This window comes from Ornithorhynchus anatinus, chromosome X5 (assembly GCF_004115215.2).
Source record: "Ornithorhynchus anatinus isolate Pmale09 chromosome X5, mOrnAna1.pri.v4, whole genome shotgun sequence".
NCBI classification, from domain to species: Eukaryota; Metazoa; Chordata; class Mammalia; order Monotremata; family Ornithorhynchidae; genus Ornithorhynchus; species Ornithorhynchus anatinus.
The window spans coordinates 2,489,191-2,501,158 of NC_041753.1; the positions used below are offsets into that span (position 1 = coordinate 2,489,191).

General features: G+C 48.4%; 2 protein-coding genes across 2 annotated transcripts; both read right to left on the bottom strand.

Moving 5' to 3' along the window:
* Positions 1-3,630: 3,630 nt before the first annotated feature.
* Positions 3,631-7,719, bottom strand: LOC120638159 (butyrophilin subfamily 1 member A1-like). The gene is made up of 4 exons (XM_039910843.1): positions 6,774-7,719; positions 6,151-6,171; positions 5,759-5,785; positions 3,631-4,837 (listed from the first exon to the last, which is right to left on the bottom strand). The coding sequence occupies exons 1-4, from the start codon at positions 7,315-7,317 to the stop codon at positions 4,260-4,262; spliced, it is 1,170 nt and encodes a 389-aa protein (XP_039766777.1). The 5' UTR covers positions 7,318-7,719; the 3' UTR covers positions 3,631-4,259.
* A 1,775-nt stretch (positions 7,720-9,494) lies between these two features.
* On the bottom strand, positions 9,495-11,653 carry LOC120638160 (butyrophilin subfamily 2 member A2-like). Its single transcript, XM_039910844.1, has 3 exons — positions 11,490-11,653; positions 10,109-10,202; positions 9,495-9,871 (listed from the first exon to the last, which is right to left on the bottom strand). Exons 2-3 carry the CDS (start codon positions 10,191-10,193, stop codon positions 9,495-9,497), a joined length of 462 nt encoding a protein of 153 aa, XP_039766778.1. The 5' UTR covers positions 10,194-10,202; positions 11,490-11,653.
* Positions 11,654-11,968: the final 315 nt, after the last annotated feature.

An 11,968-nucleotide genomic window follows, 5' to 3' on the forward strand; every position in this document is an offset into this window, starting at 1 on the left:
CAAGATAGAAAAGATCAGGGTACAGTGAGCAAGATAGCGCTAGTGGAGCAGAGTGTGCGGGAAGTAGATCCAATTCACTCACGTCCCCATCAGACCCAACCCCCCTTGTACAACAGAGGAAGGAGCCAGGGTTGGAATGAAGACTTTATTACCATTCCTAGCTCATCTACCCCTTTCCCATCTGCCTCCAGGCTCCCAAACGTATCACCCACCTTTCCCAGTGTGTGTGCTTTATTCACTAAAAGTAGACCTTGTGTGACCTGGGATCTCTGTGTGCAGTCCCTGAGGGAATTCTTATCCTCACAGGAAAGGCAAGAAAGGGACAGAAACAGCAACAGGCACAGGAGGAATGATTAAATTAGAAAGCCAAAAGCAGAGGAGCAGTGTGGCCTAGTGGCAAGAACACAGGCATGGGAGTCAGAGGCCCTCGGTTCTAATCCAGACTCTACCACTTGCGTGTTATGTGACCTTAGGCAGGTCACTCTAGTTCTCTGGGTCTCAGTTCCCTCATCAGTAAATGGGGAATAAGATTGAGCCCTAAAATAAAAATATATAACACACACCACATACACTCACACAATGCCAAGGGAACATGAAGACAACGATGTGTGTTATGAGAATGCAGGACACAGATTGTTTGGGGACAGATTTGGAGAAGGGGAACACGCAGCATGTTCAGTGCTGGAGGAACAGGACAGCACTGATCAGAGACCACAGAATGGGTGAGAAGGGACGGGTCTTGATCTTGGTTTGAATTTCCAGCTTCCTCTCTCTTATTTCATACCTGCTGTCATTGGCCAGTTCCTGTTAATACAAACTCCATATGGTTTCAAGGCAAATCTCTTTCCCCTCCACCATCATGGGCCGGAGCTACACCGGCCAGGACCTTTACCAAGGAAAGCTCCATTTCTGAAAGTGACACTGTCTTTCTATGGAAATCTCTGCCCATTTCTCCTGGCCAAGGTGGGGGTTCTGGTTAGAGGACATGGTCCCCACAGAATCATCTCTAATGATCACAGATGCTGCCACAACAAACAAACCATCTCTCACTCAGGAATGAGACTCATACAGAGCCGTTTCTCCCCTGACCTCTGTCTACCACACCTGGGGCTCTGGGTACCATCCGGCCAGTGTGCGCCCCAGCTGGATCCTTCTCTCCTCATGACCCTCTGGGAAGATGTGGGAGTCAGAGCCCGCGCTTGGGAGGGAGAGATCTGCCTGAATCAGAAGTTATCTGTACCATGTACAGATACAAAGTTTAGATTACCAGATGCATAAAAAGATTATTTATTTTGCCTCTGGGTGCCAATCAATCCGTTGTAGTTACTGAGTGCTTGCAGTGTGCTAGGCACTTGGTAGAGTACAACACAGTAATATAAAAATACATTTCCTGCCCACAGCAAGCTTATGCTCTAGAGTGTGAGGCAGACATTAATATAAATAAATCAATTATGGATATGTAAGTGCTATTGGGCTGTGGATGAATAAATAAATCAATCAATTCACCATATTTATAGAGTGCTTACTGTGTGCAGAACACTTACTAAGTGCTTGGGAGAGTAAATACAACAGAATTAGTAGGCACGTTCCCTGCCCATAACGACCTTACAGTCTAGAGGGAACAAGTCATGGTAACATAGAAGGGATAGGGAGAAAAGGAAATGAGGGCTTTGTCAGAGAAGTACTCTTGGAAGAGATGTGCCTTCAGTAAGTCTTGGAAGGTGAGGAGAGTAACTGTCTCTAAGAAATGAAGAGGGAGGGTGTTCCAGGTCAAAAGCTGGATGTGGGTGAGAGGCTGGTGGCGAGATAGACAAAATTGAGGTACAGTGAGAAGTTTAGCATTAGAGGAGTGAAGTGTGCTAATGACCTATCTTTGTAGAGCTAGAGTATTCAAAAGGATCCAAAGTAACAAGTTTGAATTTTTTTGTATGTCCGAATTTTATTTCTCCACGAAGAAGAATTATCATTTCATTCCACATGGGCTGAGAGAAGCCATACACACACTCCACCCCTGATCCACACCCAAGTCCAGTCCTACCCCGCCCAGCCTCTCTTTAAAACTCTCTTCTCTCTTCAATGAGTCTGTTAAATATTTTTACCTTCTCCAACATGCACATTCCCTATTGCAATCCCTAATCCACTCCCAAATTCTCAAGGTCTTTCCACCAATGGGAAATCCAGGGTCAACAGTGAACTATTCTGAGAATTCTGAGAACTGAATTTGCCTCCTTCCTTTATTTAGATATTACAGGATGCAAGCCTAAGCACCTATAGACCGGGATACTACCAACAACTTTGTAGAGTTGAAGACAACACTGAACCGAAGAGAATTCTGGGTAATTTTATGGTATTTTATGGCATGCTCGGCTAGATAAAAGATAATCAGGTTGGACGCACTCTGTGACCCACACAGAGCTCTCTACCTTAATCCATATTTTACTGGTGAGGAAACTGAGACACAGAGGAGTCAAGTGATTTGCCCAAGTCACGAAACAGACAATGGTAGAGCTAGGATTAGAACCCAGGTCCTCAGGCCCTTGCTTCATTAGGCCACACTGCTTCTCCACATTGCTACTTGATCCTGCTGGTTTTTCCTCACAGAATTTTCCACATTCTCTCCTTCATCCCACCCAATAAACCACTAGACCAGGTCATTTTCTTGTCATCTCCCGGTAGCATCACTACAACTCACTAGTCTTCCAGCCTCCAGCCTCTCTCCCATTTAGGCTTTTCTACCTCCTTGTTTGGGGATTGTGTTCTTAAAATGATTTGATTGAGTGACCAAAAGTTAGAGCACTTCACTCAGCTCTTCAAAAACCTTCAGTGTTTTTGCATTTCTCCAGAAAAAGGAAATATTTCTACCCTTTGGATTTCGACTCTCCCCCGGCTATCTCCTTCTCACCTTCCCAGTGTCCTCATTCACTCAAATTTACAGTCTTCACTCCTTCCAAGCCTAACTTGTTACCATGCCTTCCTCTCACCTCTGACACATCCCAAACATTGAGCCCATTTTCCCTGCCTCCCTCCACAGCCCCAGTTAAAACGCCTCCTCCTCCAGGACCCATTCCCCCACCAATCCCCACTAAAATGTTCATGACAACTCAACAGACACAAATTAGCCAATGTTTGTAATGGTTTTATTTCATCTATTAATCCTGTTCATACAATTTCTGCCTACTGCTCTCCCCTGTCAATTTCTCGAGAGCAGGTGTGATGTCTGTAATGCTCATCGTAAGCTCCCAAACACTTCCTTCAGTGCTCTGCGCACAATCCATGCTCAGTTGAGTGCACTTCACACAGGTGCTCAGGGATAGAGTCTCCCATCAGAAATGACAGATGACCTTTCCCTAAATTCACATTTTCTCCATGAGGTCTTCACTGATTAAGTCCTCATTTCCACGGCTCACTCTCCATTCTGTGTTGTCTATACATTTGGATCTGTGCCTTTGAACATTTAATATTCCTCCCACAGCCAAACCCAGAGCACTTATGTACATATCCTTAAATGATGTATTATAAATTACTTATCTATTTATATACTTATCTATTTATATTAATGTTTCTCTCCCCCTCTAGACAGTAAACTCATTATGGACAGGGCTGTGTCTGCTAATCTGCTGTACCCTCCCAAGAGTTTAGAATAGTTCTGCACTTAGTAAGTGCTCAATAAATAGCATTGATTGATTGATTGATGAGCCTCAGGTCTGAGAACTCAGGATGAGAACGTGAACAGAGAATTTGATTTTAGTGCTGGTGGTTGAAGTGGCACCATTCACAATCTCCGGTCCTGTCCTTCATTTTCCCACTGGGGCATGGAGTACAGCAAAGACAGTGGATGGAGATAGCTGATGGTAAAGTGTAGGTAGCTCTGCCCTTGTTAGCCAGCTCCAGGGCGAGCCTTAGAGCCCTGACATAGCCTCGTGGATACAGCGCAGGCCAAAGAGTCAGAAAGACCTGGGTTCTAGTGCTGGTTCTGCCACCTCTCTAAGGTGTGAGTACTTAACTTTTCTGTGTCTCAGACACCTCAACTGTAAAATGGAGATTAACACTGTGAGCTCCATGTGGAATAGGGTCTGTTTCCAACCTGATTAGCTTTACCTTCCTCAGCGTTTAGTACAATGTTAAATGCTAAATCCAGTGGAGGCAGGGGGGAGATGGCAGGAAGGTGGGGGCAGCAACGTGGCATTGGACCTGGAGAGGGACTCTCCATCCCCAGCAACGGAGGCTAGTCCAGCCCCTGGGAGAGGAAGGGGAGGTCACTAGGATCTCCTGAGAATAGGCAGGCCAGGGTCAGGATCAGCTTCTCCTTCAGCAACTCCAGGAACAGGGCAGATAGTCAGAGGGGTTGGATGATTAGACAAAAGGCAAAAGCCAGGCAGAAGAGTCCCAGAGAAGGTGGCGTGAGTGAAAGAGTAGATGTGGGATCCATCAGTCCCACTGAAGAACGAGATATCTCCAGCCTCGTAGTCCAGGTAAACCACCACCCGGCGGGGACGTGTGGTCAGGGAGAGAGGGGTGAGGGGAGAAGTGAAAGCCTGGTATTGTCCCCACAATGCCACAGCCCAGATTCCATTCTCAGGTGACATGATGATATCTCCTTTTCTCCCCACATTCTCCCTACAAATTCCCAGACCCCAGGCACTGTTGTCTCCCACCTCCACCTCCCAGCAATGTCTCCCTGTGGTGAAGCCCTTGCGGCCCAGCACACAGGGCTCCACATCAATTCTCTTAGGATTGTCGGGCAGGTCCTGCAGTGTGTCTCCCCGTATCACTTGCTTCCAATCTTCAGACAGGATGAGTTGCGGATGAGCTGTGTCTGGATCCAGAGTGACATCCACTGCAGAGAGAGCTCTGGGGTCAGTGCTAAGGGCCCTGGGTTTGTAGGGTTAGCAGGGTCGGTTACTTTGGGACCCCCAGGACCTGTTTCCCTATTTCCAGAGTTGGCCAAGGGGAAATGAAAGAGTAAACTCAGGGATAACCAAAAAACTGGGAGAAGAGAAGCAGACTACCACTTCTCCTTTCTCCTCCCTCCAGATAACCCACAGAGCCTGCAGCTCCAGCCACCTCTGAACTGCCGATCCAAGGGAGAAGTACTGCATTTTGGGGGCAACACCTAGGATGGGGAGATAGGGCTGGGCTGGACAATTAGACTCAGCAGTGAGAATGTCACTGGACTCTACGGCCAGACACCCTGTCCAGAAGCAGTGACTGGCTGGATGTGTCCAGGAGTGGTGGACAGAGGAAGGGGAGACAAGGGCAAGAGTAGTGACAAGTGAGCTCAGAGGGTGTGTGTGGCCTCTGCTATGATATAAACACTGACCCTTCCCCATACCTTCCCTCCTTCCCTCAGGGTCAGTGTCCAGAGTCCAAACAGATACAGGGATACAGACCCAGATTGGAGATGTCCAGAAGAGACACTCTCTTGCTGCTTCTTCCTTCCTCAGGAAGAACAGTCCTGACCCAAGATCCTCCTGAGGTGCTCCTGCCAGGGCTCAGGACCCAGGGTCCCCTGGTCTCTGCTGGGGATCCTCAGTTCTAGCCTGGATTTCAGCTGTTTCATGTCCCCCCTTCTGTTCTAGCTATTCTAGGAGCCTCCTGGGGCCCCTAACAGGAGTAGCAGGGTGGAGGAAGAGGAAGAGGAGACTGCAGAAGTTCTGGGAATGGCTCCAGCTCTGGTTCTCAGAGAAGGAGCCAGTAAGGACCAGAACATCTGGGGCGGAAGGGAACTGAGACCACAGAAAATGTGAGGTTCACTCACCCTTGTGTAACTGGGCCCGACTCCACTCTGCAAGGGAACAGGGAGAAGAGACGTCACTGGGCTGGTGGAGGAGACACAAACCCCAACATGAAATAATCAGAGAAGCAGCATGGCCTAGTGGATAGAGCATGGACTGGGAGTCAGAAGGACCTGGGTTCTAATCCTGGCTCTGCCACTTATCTGATGTGTGACCTTAGGCAAGTCACTTCACTTCTCTGTGCCTCAGTTACCTCAACTGTACAATGGGCATTAAGACCATAAGTCCTATGTGCCCAACCCAATTATTTTGTATCTACCCCAGAACTTAGAACATGCCTGGTACATAGTAAGTGCTTAACAGATATCATCATTATCATCATAGCTGACATAAATGGAAGAAGCACAGAACTTACTGAGCTGGAGTAGGAGTTTCTCTGAAAATGAAAATGAATAGAAATAAGTCAGGTATGCTCCAGAACTGGAGAATTGTAAGGTTGGGAGGAGGGGGGAAGGAGATGATTGGGGTGAGAAAATTCTGCTTCTGGGGCATGTGGCAGAGAACTGGACACTTGGAAAGAATTATCACTGCCCATAGATCTATAGATCCAGAATGGTGATCAATGTCCCCTGAATCTCCAGGAAAAGCCAGTTGGTTGTTACCAGTCAGTATCTCCCAGGGCTCAGATCTCCACACTCTGCTGAGAGTGTGGCTGCACTGGGGGAACTGGATGGCAGGATTGGGATAGGGAGTGGTCAGCTTCAATGTGAACTTCAGAGAGGGGGACTGGGGTTTCTGCTCCCTATTGTCTCCTCACTCCATGTGAGACAACTCACAGAGTCAGTCGGTCCCTTCTCAGGGGGGAACAGAGCATTAGGATGTGAGTTGTGGGAGTTTGGGCTGGTGGGCTGGTGTCCCCTCCCAGGCAGCTGGAACCTCTGACCTCTCACCTGTATGTCTGCCCTCCCTCTCTCCATTTTGTCCTTCTGCCTTCCCTGAAGTAATAAGGATGTCACGGGTTTATTTTCGTTCCTTTACCTTTGTCCCTGGAGTGTTTCCAGATGAGAAGGAGGCCCCCAGCGATGAGCAGTCCCAACACAGGGAGGGTCACACTCAGGGCCACCATCAAAGACAAACTCGAAGGGAAGAGGGGAGCTGAAATAGAATTCACAAAAATATCCTCAGAAGTAAATAGGGGGTAATTCAGCATTTTCCTTGGCTTCTGGGAAGTTGGAGCTCCACAGGAGAGGGAAAGTACAAGGGCCCCAAGTCCTTGCTGTGCATCTGCACCAAGCCACGCTAAAAGCCCAGACCAAGGGCGGGGACTCCAGGTCTCCTTCTGACTCTTTCCCTGCCCCTCCCCCAGAGAGGGGCTAGAGCTGTAGCTCAGAGTCACTGTGGGTAAGGACCAAGGGCGAGAGTTTCCCTGGCCAGGTTGGGCTGAGGAGAGGGAACAGTGGGGTGGGAGAAAAGGGGCCTCTAGTGATTCCCAGGGAGAGCCCTGTGTCCTTAGTTGGATGGTCTGTCTCCCCTTCTCTACATCCTTGGGCTTTAAGTATTTCTCCCAGCACAGCATCCCCATGGAAACAGGAAAACACTGCTTTCTCTTAGGCTTGCCCTCTCTGTGTCCATCCTGCTAGTTCTTCCCCCAAGGAAGGAGTGGGGAGAGGGGCAGTAGTGCATTACCCAGGGATTCTCAGGGGAAGAAGAAGGGCGAGATGGGGAGGAAGGTCTGAGTTCTGCTCCCACCTTGGTCTGGAACCCAAATTCCCTTTTAAACTCAATCTAAAACTCCTTTTTTTCCTTCCCCAACAAGTACTCCCATCCAGACCTGTGCCCCCTTCACAACTCAAGTCTGTATGTAAGTCTGCACACATAGCAGTGTGCATTGCTCACAATCTTCTGTTGAAAACCTGTAGGGAAGACGTTCAACCTAGTGGAAGAAGCACAGGCCTGAAAGTCAGAGGACCTGAGTTCTAATCCAGCCTCCACCATTTTCCTGCTGTATGACGTTGGGCAAGTCACATCTCCTCTGTGCTTCTATTACCTCGTCTATAAAATGGGGATACAATACCTGTTCTCAATCAATCAATCAATCAACAGTATTTGCTGAATGTGTACTGCATACAGAAAAATATCCTAAGCACTTGGCAGACTACTAAACTACAGAGTTGGTAAACACCATCCCAGCTCATAAGGAGCTTACAGGCTAGTGGTGGAGACGGACATTGAAATAAATGATATATAGGGAAATGGCAGGGTATAAGGATACAGACATAAGTGTTGTGTGGCTGGAAGAGGAGTATCAAAATGCTTCAAGGGAACAGACACAAGTGCATAGGGAAGGCAGAAAGGAGGGCAAATCTTGAATGAGATGTGATTTTAGTAGGGCTTTGAAGATGGGGAAAGTTGTGATCTGTCATATATGAAGGGGGAGGGAGTTTCATGCAGGAAGGAAAACATGACCAAAGGGATTTTTGGTTAGAAAAATGAGATTGAGATACAGGGAGTAGGTTGGCTTTGAGGGAAGAAAATGTGCAGACTGGGGTCATTGGAGCTTAATAGGTAAGGTAGTAAAGGAAGAGCAGAATGAAGCCTTAGATCCCTTTCTTTTGCAACACCCTTAGACTCTAAGCCAATGTGGGACAGAGACTGTGTCTGATCAACTTATGGTCTATCTACCCAGAGTTTAGTAAAGTGCTTGGCATATAGAGAGCACTTAATGATCAATCAATGAATGGTATTGATTGAGCGCTTATTGCATGCAAAGCATTGTACTAAGCTTTGGGGAGAATATAATAGAACAGAGCTGATGGACTTGTTCCCTGCCCACAACGAGCTTATATTATTATCATTATTATTATTGTAATTATTACTATTCTCTCCAACTTTGTGATCCCCCATGTGGAACATGGACTGTGTCCAACTTGATGATCTTGTATCTACCCCACTGCTTCGTCAAGTGCCTGGCACAGAATAAGCACTTTATTAAAAATAATAATAATTAGTATTATTACATCATCATCATTTTTATTATTATTCCTGATGTCTTCCAGACCCTGCCCCAACCAAGCCTGACCTCACTTTACACCACTTCTGCCTAAACCTCCCCGATTCCATGTGACCCCTGACTGGTCCCCTTGATAATGGAGTGTACCCAGACCCAGACATGGCCTTGACACATCCCAAACAGACTGTGCTGGGGCCCCCAAAATAAAGTCCTGCCCTAATCTTGCATGGCCCCATGGTCAGTAGAGACCCTGACATTATTATTATTTATTATTAATAATAACTATACTATTAATTGTGGTATTTGTTAAGTGCTTACTATGTGCCAAGCACTGTACTAAGTGCTGGGATAAGTGCAAGATAATCAGGCTGGACACAGTTCCTGTCCCACATGGAGCTCACAGTCTGAGTAAGAGGGAAAACATGATTAGGAAACATGAATATCTCCTGAGGGAAAGGCCAGTGAAGTAGATGTGATGGGGGTGACCTGCCCTGAGCCCCATCATAGCACCAAGTAACTGGGCCTCCTAAGAATCCAGCCCGGAAACAGATTCGGGAAGAGACTGACCCTGTTCCATGGAACCACTGCACCGGGCAGTGCTGCCTGTGAACCAGAAGGGGGTTGGGGACAGCAGATTGTGACACTGGGCAAGAGAAGTGAACATTATAAGGTCCTGGAACAGAAGGGAATTCTGGTAGGGACATGGCAGCCTGGGAGGCTGCCTCAGACCAGGAAAGTAACATCCCCCATTAGTCATAAGGAAAAACCAGGCACTCACCGACCACTTGGAGCTCCAGTAGGGCTTGTTCATTCACTATGCCATCATTGAAAAAGCAGCGATACTGTCCTTCATCAGAGATTTTGACACTGCTTATTCTCAAAGCCACACTCCCATAATCGATGGTATCTCTCACCAGTGCTGTCCTCCCTCGATACTCCTCCATCTGTTCTGTGCCCAGCTCCTGCCCTCTCAAATATACATATACAGGTGGGGAAATCTCAGATCGGAACCACCGCACCTCCATGTCCTCAGCATTCATCTTAGGCTCCAGGTGACAGGGTAACTCAGCAACTTCCCCCTCCAGGGCCAGGATAGGCTCAGCAGGTCCAATCACAGTAAACTGAGCTGGAACAAAAGAAAACAGTCAAAAAGGAGGGTATATATTTGTCCCTAAAGGGAAGGACAGAACCACCCCTGGTCCCCCCTCTGAAGACCCCAGGGGCATCCTCAGTTGAGAGAAGATATATAATCCCCTCAGATCTGATTTCTGGAGAGAAATGTTCATGCTGAGGACCCACAGGGGAGTTTGTTCTTTATCTGAAATGTCCCCATGGAGCAGTGAAGAGGAATGGAAACTCCTACCTGAGCCCAGTGTAAGCAGCTGGAGAAAGAGGAGGAGGAGGTATCTGGATGTGAAGGATTCTGGGAAACCTGCCATCTTCTTCATCACTGGGGTCTTGAGGAGACAACGGTGGCTCAGTCAATCCCTGTCACTCACCATCAGAGAGCCAGAAAGTATCTGGCAAATGGGGCACACAGCAGTGGGAGACTCCTAGATCTAACATTGGTGCAGTTCAGCTTCCACCAACTGTCTCAAACCAAATCTCTGCCCCCCCCCAGGTGCCCAGATACCAATCTCTCACACTCCCAGCCTCCCCCAGATCACTCCTAGTCTCTGTCCCTCAGGGTGAGTCAGGCAGATGACCTGGATCTGCTCTTCACTACAGCAGGGGCAAAAGGGTCAGAAAAATGTCCCTCAGCCTGGATCTCCTGGACATTTGCAGCTGCAGAACACTGACATGAGAGTTGGTGGTTTGACTTCAGCAGGGGCTCTGGGATATTTTCTGTGTTGGGGGAGGAAGATAAGGAGGATGAAAAGTAGGAGGAAAGGGAGGAGGAGGAGAAAAAGGAGGAAAAAGAGGACAAAAAAAGGAGAAGGAGAAGAAAGAAGGGCAAAGGAAGAACTGTCATATTAAGTGCTTACTATGTGCCAAGCACTGCAGTAAGTACTGGGGTAGGCACCCTGTGATCAGATTTAACACAGTCCCTAACTGATATAAGGCTCACATTCTAATGGGAAAGGAGAAAAAGTTATCTTAATCCAGTTTTACAAATGAGAAAACTGAGGCCCAGAAAAATAAAGTGGATTATTGCATGTGATAACACAGCAGACAAGGTGCCAGTTCTCCTGACTCTCAGGCCTGGGCTCTTGCCATTAGGCCTCACTGTTCCCATGCCTGGCAGGGAGATCCAGACAAGGTTCCGCTGCTGAAAGGAAGGCTGTGATGGGGAGAGTCAGGCTCTGGAGTCTGTCTGCCTGATGTGTTTCTGGGCTCCAATGTTGGCAATGGGTTTCAGCAGGATATAGAATCCATGGATTCCCCTATGTGCAGCCAAATCCTTCCACCCCTGCCCCTGTGCACCACAGGCTGGAGAGTAACAACACAATTTCACTCCTTCACCTTTCTGCCCATCTGCCACCCCCACCTCCAGCCCCCTCTTCTCCATGATTCCCTCCAGGGCTCCTCTGCTGTTTGAGGCTGGGGTCAGCAATGAGGTCAATGGATACTCCCCTTTTCTCTTCACTCCCCACTATTCTCCTTCCCTCACCACTATTGCCCTCTGGAGGTGGCCAGTGGGAACAGAGGGGTTGGGGGGACCCTGGACTCTAGTCCTTCTCCACAGCCTCCTCTTTCTGCCTGTTCCCTCTCCAGCCACCTTGCTGTCTCCCCAGGCCACTCACCTGTTTGCAGAAGTCCCCAGGAGTTGGGGAGGAAAACAGGACTGGGTAGCAGGTCAGCCTGGGTTCTCTGTCTCCAGCATCTCTGGTCCTAGGGTGAAGTTGGGTGAGGACTTCTGTAAGTGAAAGGAAGGAGAAGTTCAGGAGTCAGAAGGATTAGAGTTAGGGGGCCAAGTGAGGGCATTTCTCCCTTCTCTTCTTCCCCTGTTTTCTGCCACCATTCATGTTACTCCACCCTTCCCACCACCACTGACCCTCACGTGCCCAATCCCTCTGGGGCAGCATGGATTGGGTGCTTCCGGAAAAACCCAGGAACTGCAGTCAGTGTCGGGGGGAAGAAGAGACCCTGCCCACTCCAGTGAGTTTGGGGGGTTTGGTCTTTTCCCTCCACCCCCTTCCTCTGGGCACCCCTCTATCCCCCAACCTGGCCACTCCTAACTAGCTTTTCTGGTGTAGGGACAACCTTCAGGAGATTTCCTGTC

Coding starts and splice junctions, on each gene's coding strand:
- LOC120638159 (XM_039910843.1), bottom strand. CDS start 7,317: ATGGGGATGCTGTGCTGGGAGAAATACTTAAAGCCCAAGGATGTAGAG. Junction 6,172..6,773: donor GAAACACTCCAGGGACAAAG/GTAAAGGAACGA, acceptor TTTCATTTTCAG/AGAAACTCCTACTCCAGCTC. Junction 5,786..6,150: donor GAAACTCCTACTCCAGCTCA/GTAAGTTCTGTG, acceptor GTTCCCTTGCAG/AGTGGAGTCGGGCCCAGTTA.
- LOC120638160 (XM_039910844.1), bottom strand. CDS start 10,193: ATGAAGAAGATGGCAGGTTTCCCAGAATCCTTCACATCCAGATACCTC. Junction 9,872..10,108: donor GCTGCTTACACTGGGCTCAG/GTAGGAGTTTCC, acceptor CTTTTGTTCCAG/CTCAGTTTACTGTGATTGGA.